The sequence below is a fragment of the Cervus elaphus genome, chromosome 33 (genome assembly GCF_910594005.1).
Source record: "Cervus elaphus chromosome 33, mCerEla1.1, whole genome shotgun sequence".
NCBI lineage: Eukaryota > Metazoa > Chordata > Mammalia > Artiodactyla > Cervidae > Cervus > Cervus elaphus.
Genome location: NC_057847.1, coordinates 55,524,803 through 55,540,183, shown reverse-complemented (window position 1 = coordinate 55,540,183; position 15,381 = coordinate 55,524,803). Strand labels below are relative to the sequence as shown.

The following is a 15,381-nucleotide window of genomic DNA, read 5'->3' as shown; positions in this document are numbered from 1 at the left end:
CCTTTTTTTTTGAGCTATTCTAATGTACTTCTATGCACTGGACTTGATTTAATAAATCATCTTTCTTTTCCAGTATGCTATTGAGTCACAGCTTCAACTTCATGGACTTAACATTGAGAAAAGTATGCGGATTATAAAGCCAAGAGAGGTATATAAGAAAGAGAAATAAATATTCATCATGCTTCTATTTAGTATTGATTTTTTCTTCATTTTCTTCAAAAGTTTATTATCTTCATTATTTTAATGGAACTTTCAAGAAAGTATAAAAGACCTATACTCTGTTACTATTAGGTCATTTTGCTTAAAATAGAAACGTAACTCAGAAGTGTATTTATTTTAATTTTTTCAAGGGCTAGTCATATTATAAGCAAACTATTTTCCTATTAATACCACTGGAGTCTGCCATATTCTTCAGTGGGATGGGAGGAGATAGAAACTTGCATATATCATTTTCAAATTTAATGCCATTGCCTGTGGGTGCCATTAAAATCATGTTAAAAATCAGTTATATTTGTTGAAATTGAATGATGCCTATCTTTTTGCCCCTCTTAATCTAAGTACCAAATGTTTGCCTCTGAGTTTAGTCTGGGGTATTGAAAGGGACTTAGTGTAGCAGAAGGAAATTAGGTTTACAGTCTCGTTATTACTCCCCAGGGAAATCCCAGTGACTTTGTGTTACTTACTTTATCTCTGAGATTTCTTTATATTTGAACAGATAACAAAGGAAACAGTTGGGCTTAACCATATGTTTAAGATCTAAAATACTGTGCCCTTTAATAAAGCTGTAAGGCTAAGTTGTATAGGCCCTGATATCCAAACCCTGCAGCTTGTGTAACTTGGCACCAACAGATCCTCACGGGATAAATTTTAGGTTTCATGTATGTATGACACTCCCAAGATAATGTTTGAACAATTATTTCTTTCAATCCAAAACCAATTTGAGAAATTAAAGATCTACTCTATTCACTTCTTTTTGCCAACATGTAATATATTAATGGAACAGAAAGTTCTCACAGCTTTGGAATGATATGTTTCATGTATTATACATAAATTGCTTATTTCTAACAAAAATGACTATAGCCATCACAATTTTTATTTTAAGTAATAAGTGTTGTGGAGCTGTATGACTTAATCATATATTTGGGACCACTCTTTAGCATTACTAGATTTGAGCAGGTCAACATGAAAGAGAACCATATCTTATCATTGAAAAATAAGTTTCTCAATTGCTTAGCACCGATTCTTTAAAGAAATAAAGCATTAGTATATAGAGCACTTTCCTTACTTTTATTTAACAATTATATTGGACAAAATGTATTAGCTTCTCTACAGGAAAAAAAAAAAAAAAAAGAGGTTGGGGTTGTCATGTTACTAATTTTACTTCAAATTTTTTTTCTTAGAATTACTGAAATCCTTTTCTTCATGTGTAAAATACACATCACTTAGAAATTCAGTGATTTCATTGTCAACTCTTTTTTAATTTAAAATTTACTTTTAACTGGCGGATAACTGCTTTACAATGTTCTGTTGGTTTCTGCTCTACACCAATTTGAATCAGCCGTATATCCCCCTCCTTCTTGAACCTTCCTTCACCCCCACATCCCACCGCTGTAGGTTGTCACAGAGCACCAGGCAGAGCTCCCTGTGTGATACACCAAATTCCCACTAGCTGTCGATTTTACATATGGCAATGGATATGTTTCAATGCCATTCATTCCACTCCTCTCCTTCCCCCACTGTGCCCACAAGTTTGTTCTCTATGTCTTTGTCTCTATTCCTGCCCTTCAAGTAGGTTGACCAGTACAATTTATCACTCTTATTTTTATAGATAATCATTTTTGCAAACAAGTCTCAGACCACTAGCAGAAATTAGCATATTATTACATTTGTGATATGTATTATATATGCATGATGTGGGACATAGTAATTGGCCAATAGTAAGAGTTACCAAAATTAAAAATAATTGAAGAAAAATCCATTAATACTGTAATGAGTTTTCCCCAAATATTAATGTAGTTAATGATGCTTTGACTTCAAGACCATGTCAGATTTAGCAGTGTAGAAAATTCATGAAGACTTCATAAATAGATGAGAATTATTAGGCTACAAATTTATAATTTGTATCTGGCAGAGTTCTTTCACTCAAGTTGTTTATAAGACCAAATTAAATCATTCACAATATTCACAAAGTAACTGATCACTGAATTGTGGGAGAAAAGTGACCTTGATAATATTGAATTTTATTGATAGTTTCTTTGTGTTTGGATCTTTACCTTCAGATTGATATGGAACAGATTTTACTCTTAAATTAATAGAAAATATTAGGCTAAGTCTCACTCAGATAATGATGTACATGTGTCTTTTATCTGGAAAAAAATAATGATTTTAGATTGATAAGTAAAATACTAATTTCCAAGAAATCAGTTTTGACATTTAATATTTTATGAATATCCTATTTTTCTGGTATTTTATTGGATGGTAATAAAAATGAAATAATTTATAAGTATCTAAATAGTAAAGATTAATCGAAAAACTGAAGAATAAAATCAGGCAATAGTTTTGCAAAAACTTTCCTTTATAAAATACTTTTTACTATTGTATTATCATTTCTTAATAACAAAAAGCATGTTCAAATACATGTTCTTGCCAGATTTTTGAAGATTCTTAACTTGAAAAAAAAAATCTTTGCTTTTTCTTATGGTAGGAAAGAACCCAAAGTGATTTTTGGATTGGGAAATATAAATGGAAAAGTTGTCATTGTGATTATGTGATTTATGCCTACCACGACTTTAGGGGGAAGACACATTGAGATTAGAGGATATCCTTGAAGTAATTGAGAATGAAGGTGACTCTATTGCAGTGATCCTTTTCAGTGGTCTGCATTTTTATACTGGACAGCTCTTCAATATACCTGCCATCACAAAAGCAGGACAAGCAAAGGTATGTGCACCATTTCCCCCTCCCTGCTTTGTCCAGAACATCACTCTGCTGTAGAGCATTCAAGTGCACTTTTAGTAAAATACATTTTTCTGTGTCTGTGTACAATTATACACACACACACACACACACACACACATATATATATATGATATATGAAAGTGTTAGTCAATCAGTTGTGTCTGACTCTTTGCAACCCCATGGATTGTAGCCTGCCAGGCTCCTCTGTCCATGGATTTCCCCAGGCAAGAATACTGGAGTGGGTAGCCATTCTCTTCTCCAGATCTTTCCTACCCAGGGATCAAACCCAGGTCTCCCATGTTGCAGGCAGACTCTTTTTATTTTTTTTTTTTTTTATTTTTTTTTAAATTCTTCGGGGCCCCGGGCCTGGCCCCACGCTGGTCAGACGCACAGCCGAGAAGGGCCTCGGTGCCCCTGCCTCCCCGCGGGGCGGCGGGTCCTCCCTGCCCTGGGCAGACTCTTTACAGACTGAGCCACCAGGGAAGCCCCATATGAGATATACATATATATATATTTGCCTAGAGTAAAATATTTATGTTTTAAAATATATTTAATATATATGTATTTAATATATATATTAAAATATAAAGTTTATTAAATGCACATTAAAATGTAAATATTTAGCTTTAGGCATCTCTATTTAAACCTCTTTTGTTACTTCTGTGGTCATACCTCCTTATTACCATCTGCTCTCTCAATGTCTACCTCTAATCAGCAGGATGGGTGGGCTTCCGTAAGTGTTGTCATTAGTACAGAACTGCTCAGTCAGCAGAAGTAGCCAATACTTAGGATAGTAACTATATATTAGGACTATTAGAAACTCAACTCTAGTGCTTTGTTGCACTATAACTCATCCTAAATATAATCTATGCTCATTAACCCTATGTACCTGAAGAATAAAAGTTTATCATAGATGGGATTTTACCCAGTTTACTTTAAGGAAGCCATTATACTGCCTATAATGAGTAATTTTCCTTAACTACTACTGAATAATACTTACACAGTATACTATTATGAAAGAGTAACTCTTTATATATGTCTTATTAAAAAGTGTTTTAGTATATGTTTGCTTGAAGAAAATAAGAGGGAAGACACTTAACAGTTACAATTTGTATTTAAAATCTTTAAGTAAGTGTCTATTTGATTCAGCAATCAAGCCATATATTTAAAAAGTTAACAAATTATATTATTAACATTAGTAAGTTATGGGATTAATACATAAGTGAGATCTAGTCAATATATTCAGTTATTGAAGCTAAATGAATGGAACTAATGAAAAGAAATTTAGCACCATTACCAGCGGTCTCTAGGAATTTCCAATCACAACTTCCAACTGATTTGATAAATGTGAAAGTGGTGCATTACAAAAGATACAATGATGATGTCTTCTTAACTTAGATATTAAAGTTTAAGCACCAAAATAAACATAGTTCAGTAAAATATCAGATTTTAAAATGTTATGCAAGTAATTAGAAGTCCCTGATCGCCTTACTATACATGCATGTCTCATTAACTTTCATAGAAATGAGGCAGGAAGGTAGAGAAGAAAGATGGTGAGTTTTGGAATCACTCAGTCTGAGGTTCCAATCTTGGCTAGGTCAGTTAATTTTATATGAATTTGGGCAAGTTACTTGACTTCTCTGAGTCTGTTTTCAAAAGCGTTAGTTGGAATAACAGAACCCACTTGATGAATGCAGTGCTGATTATGAAGATTATGAAGTATCTATTAGATTGCACATATTCTGCTATTAAATAGTGGTTACCTCTCACTTTCCACTGTCCTCAACAAGCATGAAGTTAAGAAATAGGCTTAAATATACATTTTCTTTCATTTCTCATTAAAAAGCAAAATAAACTTGTTTACTAGGTATTATATATAACTCCCATTCAACTACTTTGAGGCTAAAACCATTCTTTCAGTATTTTGCAGGCTTTCTTTCACTTTCAAAATGTAGTAATTGCCTACTAGGTAAGACTCTCATTGAGTTTTCAGTCATAGAAAGCAAGGTACGAATGAGTAGTACCATATAAATGCAACTGTACAGAAGTGATGGATATTATGGGAGTGAAATGGTGATCTAGCTGACTTCAACTTATCCATTATCAAAATTATTTTAACAAATATTTATACTCTTCCTAGACAATTCCCTCCATTCTCAATGAAGATTTAGAAAAAGTATTTAAAATGTAGATTTACATAGATCTCTTGGGTGGTCTATGAAAATAGAGCTGAAGAGAGAGAAAGAAAATTAAAGGTGTCAATCAAGAAAGGGGCTTCCCTGGTGACTCAGAGGTCTGCCTGCAATGTGGGAGACCCGGGTTCGATCCCTGGGTCGGGAAGATCCCCTGAAGAAGGAAACGGCAACCCACTCCAGTATTCTTGCCTGGAGAATCCCATGGACGGAGGAGCCTGGTGGGCTACAGTCCACGGGGTCGCAAAGAGTCAGACACAACTGAGCAACTTCACTCACTCACTCACTCACTCACTCAATCAAGAAAGAGTTGGGAAATTTGAGAGGAAAAACTGCCATTAAAGAGTCACCATTATGAATGTCTAAGTGAGATTGAGAAAAAAAAAGGAAAGTTTCCAGAAATATAGTTGCAACCAAAACTGATTGATTAATAAAAGCCAACATTAGTAGATTTTCAAGTAGAAACTTCAAATGAAAGAGAAGTGGGAGATAGGATTTTTTGAAAAATATATTAAAGAAATACATATATACCAAAAAGATCACAAATTATAAGTGGCTAGATGAGTTATTCTGAATTCTTATAACCATCACCTAGATCACGAAATTTCTAGAACATTTATAAAACTCAAAATCTTCCATGTATATAAATATAAATACATACATATTAGTTTTGTCCATCTTTGAACTTCACATGAATGGATTAACATACATTGTTTTATGTCTTTTTATTTGCTCACTACTATATTTGTGAAGTCCATCCATTTTTGTTCAAACAGTAGTTTTGAGTGTTTTCCTTTTCATTTCAGTGTAATATTGTATTGTATTATATGAAATAGATCACCATTTAATTTTTTTTTTCATTCTAATCATTTGAGGGCTATTACAATAAATTCTACTCTAAATATCCTTATACATTTCTTTGGGTATGCATTCATACCTATTTCTGTTAATTACATGCCTAGAATTGGCATTCTTAGAACATCATGTAGGTGTATGTTAAATCCAGATCAACAATGACAACTTTCCAAAGGTTTGTACCAATTGGTCATATACGCTCACCGTGAATTTCTGTTACTCTACATTCTCACCAATAGCAAACTTCACTATTGGTGAAGCTGAGGATATTTCAAATGTGTACTTGCTAAGTTTGTTTGCTTGATTTTTTCTTTTATGAAGTGCCTGTTCAAGTGTCTTGTCCAATTTTTCAAGTGGTTATCTCTTTGTTATAAATAGTATAGAAATTGATTCTGATGGAAGGAGAAGATAAACAATTTCTAGTGAGCATCTAAAAGGAAAACTAATAAATTAATCAAACAACAACTGGTAGTGTAGTATGGCTTTGATTCACATAATGAATTTAGAGAATACTGAGGCTTTACTTAACTGAGGAGAAGACCTGGGATCATGACAAGTGTGTGAGGCCAATGGAAACTAAGCATATGAGCAGGTTAGAGAGCCATATTATAAGGGAAGGCCAGCATGTGAAAAGAGACATCATTTTCATATTTTGTCTCTGAAGCTATCTACTTAATTTTGTATTATTGTCCAACCTACTATCTTGGAGCTCTGCCTTACATATATACATGTTCATATTCTATTACTTATTTGTACTAATAATTTCTTCTCATCTACACTCACTGGGTGTTCCGTATTTTCCCCTGAATTACTGTCATAGAGATTTTGACTATCATCTACACTCACTGAATGTTCCCTATTTTCCCCTGAATTACTGTCCTACAGATTTTGACTATTGTCACCAGTCAACTTTCACTACCCAGTAAAAGCTACAGGCTACTCCTACACTTGAAAATTGTTACTTATGACCACCTAACTATTACACACAGAAGTTCTATATGCACCTTGAGATCAGTATGCCCCAGAGTTGTCTCCCTCCAAAATAACACTACTGTTTCACACCACTATCCTTATAGTCCTTTATAGACTCAACCCTGACATTTTCCTGTTCTTTACCTTTTCAACCAATCACTTCTAATTCTTTCCTCTCAGGGAGTCTTTCCTTTAATAGTCCTTAATCAATTATGAAGGTTTTCAGCTGCAAGGAAAAAAGTCCCAGAGGAAATAATAGCTGAAAATTAGGTACTTATTTTTCTCACAACAGAAGCCTTGAGGCAGGAGTGTGCTAGGATGCACTAAGCAGGTCAGTAACGTTGGTGTGACATCTCCAGGGCTTTCTGATATGTCCTTCAGATTTCTCAAGTCACAGTCGCTAGGAGAGTTGTCCCAGATCCAGATATCACAGTTCTCTTTAAAGCATAAAGAAAGAAGAGAGGAGAAAGAGCACTACAGTTTTATCCATCCCTTTCATCCAAAGTGTAAAATCTTTCCCAGAAAAACCTAGCAGTTTCCAGTTTATGATTCAATGCTTTTTGAATAATTATAAATAATTCTGAAAGTAGTGAAACATTTTCATTAATGAAATATTTAGATAGCAGAGACAGAGCCGACTTGGCTTTGAACCCATGCCTTTCTATTAGTTTCTAGCATAGTTTGAGTGGCTTAATTCATTTACCAATGTGACTTCATTTCTCCACTTAGTAAATGGGGAAGGTAACAGTGCCTACTTCATGTATTTGCTCTAAGCAGAAACAAGGAACTATTCCTAAAACAGTGCATTGCAAGTAATAAGTAAACATTATCAGCATATATAAAAAATCACAGTGTAGTATCCACCTACAAAAAAAAAAAAAAAAACAAAGAAATAATGAATCCTTAGAAAGTGAAATATTCAGAACTTTACTGTACTTGAACACTTCTACACTAGATTATGAAAGAAAACAAGAAGCAATGTGGTTAGGGTTCAATAGACTAGACTAAATTTTTTTTAAAAATTAGGTAATGAACTAACAACAATTTTAATAATCTTATCCCTAAAAAAACTCATTGCCAAATGCTTGTATTCTACTTTCCCTCTCCAATGCCATACAAAATGTCCTTCAGCACTTTGGCACTCATGGTGCCTGGCAGACAGTGGTTCCAAATAAATATTTTTTGACTGAATGATTACTTATCTTATTTATCACATATTTTACACTATTTTACTGTATATGGATGCTGGCATGTTAGTTTCTTTTAGCTTAAAGAAAATTGAAATGCAAATCACAGCTAAAAAGAAGACTAAATTTTGCAACCCTGTGTTTTATTAGCTTCTCCTTTGTTGTGTGGCACTCTCTAGTGGGTGTGAGTATGAACATCTCTTAGACCCAACTATAAGCTGCCTACTGCTGCTGCTGCTGCTTCAGTCGTGTCCGATTCTGTGCGACCCCATAGACGGAAGCCCACCAGGCTCCCCCATCCCTGGGATTCTCCAGGCAAGAACACTGGAGTGGGTTGCCATTTCCTTCTCCAGCGCATGAAAGTGAAAAGTGAAAAGTGAAAGTGAGGTCACTCAGTTGTGACCGACTCTTAGCGACCCCATGGACTGCAGCCTACCAGGCTCCTCCATCCATGGGATTTTCCAGGCGAGAGTACTGAAGTGGGGTGCCATTGCCTTCTCTGATAAAACTGCCTAAATTATTAACAAATAATAATTGCAATTATAACCACAAAGTTTAAATACAGAATGAATTAGTTGTGGATTCAGAATAATATATGACAAAAGCAGAAATATGAATAAAGACATCATTATAATAAAGAAAGACATATTTTAGCTTTAATATCATTTAATAAAAACTGAGGTATCTAAATAACACTCATATATAAATGGTCACTTCATTGATGCATCCACTTATCTTTAGGGAAGGTTTAAATTATTGTCAAAAATTTTTGATACTTTTTAGGAGACAAATAATTGATCAAACCTCAAAATTCAACAGGAAGCTTGGCTGAGATACTTCTAGTACTGAAGACTAGGAGTCAACTCTCACAGACTGTTACAAAAGAATAATATCAATAATACTTGCGTGAGATCAAGATTTGACCAGTGAATCAGTTAGGAAAAATCAGTACCAGATACTTTTATATACAACTATAACATAAACTGGCATGTTGTAGGAAATTTTTATATATAATGAATAAACCTTTTCTGAAAAGATTTAATATTCAGATGCTCACCATTAAGTAATCTTTACTAGAAACTGTAGTACATACAGCCATTATTTTATTAATGGCACTGCCAGCTCACCAAACAGGATCTTGTCCTTAGTGCATAAAAGAATCTGTCTCTATATTCTCTGTAATAGAGCAATACACATTTGAATCTTTCACCCATTCTTTCTATCAGTGAATATCTGAAGAGTAAATTATAATAATAGAATTCTAAACAAGATCTCCTAATTTAGCCTGGAGTGTTAGACTGACCTTCTTAGACAAGATGAGACCTCAGCAAATTCTAAAATTATGAGTAGGAATTAACTAGGTAAAAACCCCTCCAGGGGGCAGATAATATGGTGGAGCCATTCTAGATATTAAAAAAAAAAAAAAAAGAATTGCAAGGAAGCAAATATTTCAGTATAATTTGATTATAGAAAAGGCTGTATGATTTGATAGAAAAGGTATGCTAAAAAATGAGTCTATAAAGCAGAGACAGGCTGGGTAAATAAGAGCCCAGTAAGCTATGTTATATGTCTTGAACTTCTCTTAAAGACATAGGGAGCCACTGAAAGCTTTTAGACAATGAAACAAACTGGGTTTTGTTTTAATTTTAAAAAGATATGCCCTACTTACAGGAATGGGTAGGGAAAAGATGAATAGAGTCATCTCCAGTCTCTATGCAAAAAGTTTAAAACTCTCTGTCATGATACAGTTCAAAAGATAGGGGTACCAGAGGACAGATCCATTTCTTACCAAATGAAATATTTTCTGATCTCTTCATAGATCACTCTTATTTAAACATTTTATCTTAGTGATATTAAAGACAAAATTTGTATAAGCATCAGAAATGAAGGATCTGTACTGAACTCTTGTTTCACCCAGATTTGGACCTATTCACAGAATACAAGGATTAAAAAAATAATAATAATAACACACACACACGTACATACAGAGTCAGAGACAGAGAGATAGAGAAAGAGAAGGGAAAAATGACCTAAATTTTAGATAGACCATCTCATTAACTAAACATACTTTACTTGGGGAATAGCAAAGGATTATTCTGTTTAGAAATACAAAATACACTCTCTGTAGTTTATCCAAGTAGGAGCCTGGAGTCAATGTCGGTAAGGATCAATGCCCAAGAATCTAAAAATTTTGAGCTGTCCCTAAGAAGTTTTCATCAGATGTTTTATCTAATTTAAGCTTTTCATTAAATGGACCATGTGAGAAAGATTGATTAATTCTCAATAGAAGAGAAATTTGCACTCAAGATGTTTTAGGATTACAGATCTGAGAAAAGCAAGACTCCAAGTTGTCAATCAGGATTGTTGCTTTGGAAACCACTCTCATCAAAGCCATGGTGGATAATTATTTCTTCTGATCTAGCCCCATCCAAACCCAGCATTCCCCAAACGAAAGTGTATACTTAGGGTTTCTTTTAGATGATATGCATTTTACAAAATCCTAAAGTTGCCTTAGACTAAGGCTGTGCTTAGTTGCGCAGTCGTGTCCAACTCTTGTGACCCCATAGACTGTAGCCTGCCTGGCTCCTCTGTCGATGGGATTCTCCAGGCAAAAATACTGGAGTGGTTTAAGATCTATATTTTTTAGCCACTTGATAAACAAAGGAAGGGTGATTTAAGCCTTGTTAAGCTGAAAAATGAAAGTGTTTCAACATGAAATGCACAAATACATTTTAATTTAATCACTAACCACCATAAGAATGGAAAGAGAAATGTGTGTCTCATGGCAATCAACGTAGGTGGAATTTCAAAAGAACTTTAAGCAGGAAAAAAAAATCCCCAATAAAATGTGAGATATCTCTTAATGTCCTTCTTCATATTACCCTTATTTAATCAGGTAAATTATGTATGCAAACAAAAGTAGAGATATCAAAGACTGAGCTGAGAAGGCAATGTTCATTTTCTTAGGAAATTATCTTAAGTAAGGTGGTGAGCAAAGAGGATAACTATAACATTGTCTGTAAAAACTAGATTTAAGGGAAAAAATTAAAGAATGATGTCTTTAAGAATTATCCCATAAACTTCTTTGCAATATTATCAAGTTCAGTATGTAGTAAACTTAATAATATAAGCAAATTTGGTTGAGAAATTGAGCATTCAGATTGACATAGTAATCACTAGAAAACCATATTAGGGAAGAGTGTACTTTCATTTCTAATCAAAATGGTGCTTTCTTCGATATAGAGCACCATTATCACATGATGGATAAATTAAATAGTTGCTTTAAAACCACTGTGTAACAGGATAGGTAGATAAAACAGATATGTAAAGGTTAAAGGTTTCCACTCACCCAAAAATTAACTGCCGAATATTGGGAAGGTTGTGATTAGGTCCTGGTATCTCCTATTTGATCCTTTGCCTCATTTTCCCCACATGATGCCCATTACTCTTCTACCATTTGTGGAATGTACTTCAAATCACTTTAGCCTTTTTATAACTGTGCATATACTTAATTTAATATTGTATTTCCTCTGCTCTCCTTCACAAACTTATATTTAAGCTAAACCAAATGTTTCACATGTTTTCTGTACAGATGTCACACTGTTTTCATGCTTTTATTCTTAGCTTTCCTTACTCTTAGAACTTCCACATATGAAGATTCTATTCCTCTATCCCAGCTCAACCACTATTTGCTTCACAGGTTATGACTGGTCCTAGAGAATTGCTGACCCTCTTTGTATATGCAAATATGGTACATTAAAAATTTTTAATCACATGCCAATGATGACAGATTAAAAGATTTCATATAAAAACTCCTAGTTTTAAATACCTTCTGAAAAGTGACAAGTTTGGCAACATTAGACCATCTTTCCCCTAGGATAACAAGTGGTAAGGCTTAGTCATAGCTCTGCCCGCTAGATGGAACTTTAGTTCTTCAACACAACTCCCATTTCTACCTACTGACCTCAGCACTGAAGCAGAGTGACAGCTGGTATATATATTTCTGCTTACATTGCAGCATTCTTACAAAAATGAGTAAAAGGGAATGTTTCTTATAGGCTCAACTCACAATATTTCTTGACTAACTCCTGTGGAAACATGAGGGGGTGATCCTTGATCTTTGCCATAAAATTTTTCTCATGCCTCTGTGTCAGGCTAAATCTATCTTCCTGTTGTATTTCCATAGCATGACAGAAAATGTATTATTAGTCCCATTTTGCACTATCTTATAATTATTTATATGCATATCTATAAAATTTAGGAAGCTTTGGTAAGTAGAATGTTCAATGACTGATTGAGGATAGACTTTACAAACTTCACAGGCTTATACTAGTGCTTTTCATACACGTAATTACTTATCGTTAAATGCATACCTGTTTGGTCAGTGAATGGATAAATGTGTATATCAGTAAGAATGGATTAGGCTGTTTTTATGGATCACATATTGCATAAAAAGCATAACTCTGCTCCCATTTAATTAGAATCAGAAAATTCTGAAGAATTACTTATAATGGTTAATTACTCTAAAAAATCAAAATACTTGTAAAATTTGAGTTCTTTTTCTTTTTTTTTTTTTTTTGAGTTCTTTTTCAAATTCCATTTCTACTCTTTGACATACTTAGGGCATGCAGACAACTCCATTAAGTTATTAAACATTAAATGAACTAAATTAAGCTTGAAAAATTACCTTGAGCTATTTTTCCCATCTTGGGTATCCAATATAAATCAAACAAACTATATTTTGTGTGAGAACCTTGCCAACTGGAGAAAGACTCTAGAAGAGCACAGTATTACTCAATTTGTTTTATTTTTCTTCTTTGGTTTTGCACTTACTTCTGACAATAAATAGAGGAGACAATAGCTGTTTTTTCTGGTAAAAGAAATAGCTGAAATTTACTCTTGAAAGCACACTCTGTTAGGTAGTAAGACATTTTTACCCGCAAATTACACAACACTTTATAGAGTCTGAAGGGTTTTTCTCTTTTCCTCTCTCTCAAATCCTTTACTCTTCCTGCCCAAGTAGCTGTTAGCTCTTAGCTCTGTCTCAGACCTTCTTAACTGACAGCGCCCCCCCGCCCCGCCCCGGCCACTTAAATTTCATTTGCAAAATGCTCCCAATACTCCTGCTTTCTATTTCTCATCTCTGGACTTGCCAGTCTCATCAATCTTTACTTTTTAAAAAGTCAGGATAAAAGGATGAATCTAGTTTCTGCAAGAGTGCTTTGTACAAAGGTAATGATACTAGGTGCTGCTGACGGCTTACTGTGCTTCAGGTACTTAGGATGTAGTATTTACAATATTCCCCACTATGCTAACAGGGAGCTTTTCCCATGATACACTGAAGGAAACAGAGTCTAAGGGAAGTTAAGCACTTGTTCAAGCTGGCTGAGCTATCTGGGAAACTGGAGTCTGGCTCCATACCTCTCTTTCCACTATATTTTCTCCTTTTACATCTGCAAACTTAATGTGTAATGACAAAGCAGTCTCAACATTTGGAAAGTCTAAGAAAATATTTATAACCCTCTTTCTTGGTTATTTTTCCTTGGGAAACTGAGGCCCCTGTCTTTAGGGTTGCATGATCATCTCTTCAGTTTAGAGAATGTTGAAAACTGCAGTTTTTACTTTGCCCTAGATGTCAAGGATAGGAATCAGAATTATTGCTGAATAAGATTCTGTCTGTGCCAGCATTCAACAGTACCCCAACTCAGAACTTCAAAACACACTCCTTCCAATTGCTCTCTTTAAGAGATGCCCCAAGACACTGATGGGTCTCCTTCTGATCGGTCTCTTAGGTAGTTCTACTGGTAATAGCTCTCACCAATGACAGTGTCATTGCCATTCCTGTTAGCAGCTCTTTAGGGCTTTTAGATGTGTTTGCAGGAGACCTCTCTCTAATTAAATGAGCTTACCAACTTCTATATGATTGGGAAGCTAATCTACGTGACACTGGGGAGAATTTCAACAGAAAATCCACTGAACCCTTTAATGGTAGCTGAGTTACAGAGTACTCTCCAGAAATTTCATAATGTCACAGGTATATTGACCCCTCACTTAATATCAGGTTCCAGGATTTGAGAGAGACAGAGAGACAGATGGACAGAGAGAATAGATTAAGAAAAACTCCACTGTCTCTGCCTTTAAAGAGTCACATGGGGCATAGAGGCACATCAAAAGGAAACGGCTCTAGACTGTGCTGCTGCTGCTGCTAAGTCGCTTCAGTCCTGTCCGACTCTGTGCGACCCCATAGACGGCAGCCCACCAGGCTCCTCCGTCCCTGGGGTTCTCCAGGCAAGAACACTGGAGTGGGTTGCCATTTCCTTCTCCAGTGCATGAAAGTGAAAAGTGAAAGTGAAGTTGCTCAGTTGTGTCCCACTCTGTGCGACCCCATGGACTGCAGCCTACCAGGCTCCTCCATCCACAGGGTTTTCCAGGCAACAGTACTGGAGTGGGCTGCCATTGCCTTCTCTGCTAGACTGTGTTAATACTTGTCAAAGGTAAAAACAAATCTGTGAAAATGTCTTAGAATATCAATCTAGTCTAATACCACAATAAGTAGAGTTGTACATGTTCCAGTTCATCTTAAAGATTGGGTCAAAACCACACACTGCAAATTGACTCAAGAATAAGTCAGATAGTGTAGGCGATGTAGTCCCACTCAAGTTCAGAAAACTATCATTTTCCTCCAGGCATCTATTCACAGAACTAGAGCGCACAGTTTTTAAGAGAGAACTATTCTTCCAGACTCTAGTTGCCAGTTTTCCCCATAGGCTATCTGGTTAGCTATGTAAACTCGATAGCTAAAACAGTTCTGGAATTTAAACAGAGTACCTTGAGATACATATTAATTAAAAAAAAAAAATAGAGGCTGTCTTTCCTGTGACATAAATAGAGCCTGGAAAGGTGTCTAAAAATGTACTAGTTTGGCCATCTTCAGTATCTGAGTGGAGTTCTACCACCCCATTCAGGACTCGGGTTTCCAAGCAAAGACAAGCTCTTTAGGATGTGCCCGTGTCCATTCTCTTCTTCCCAATATTCCACCTCCTGTCACTTTACTGTTACTTTTCCAACAGAACACATTCTTCATATATTCTTTTGGTTAACTATAGCTGTAAGCTACTATACTTTCTAAAAATATGAATGTATGGCTTGATGTAAGAAGGTAACAAAATTCTAATACCATTTTACTCTAATTTGTGCAGATTGACACATACATATTT

At 35.0% G+C, this 15,381-nt stretch overlaps 1 protein-coding gene across 2 annotated transcripts in view; it reads left to right on the top strand.

The window, feature by feature from the left end:
- The window catches only part of KYNU (kynureninase), a 113,061-nt gene that overhangs the window by 49,641 nt on the left and 48,039 nt on the right, over positions 1-15,381 (top strand). For both annotated transcript variants that reach the window (XM_043894678.1, XM_043894677.1), the window contains 2 exons: positions 74-148; positions 2,794-2,940. In XM_043894678.1, coding sequence (XP_043750613.1) covers positions 74-148; positions 2,794-2,940 — 222 coding nt within the window. The remainder of the gene's footprint in view (positions 1-73; positions 149-2,793; positions 2,941-15,381) is intronic.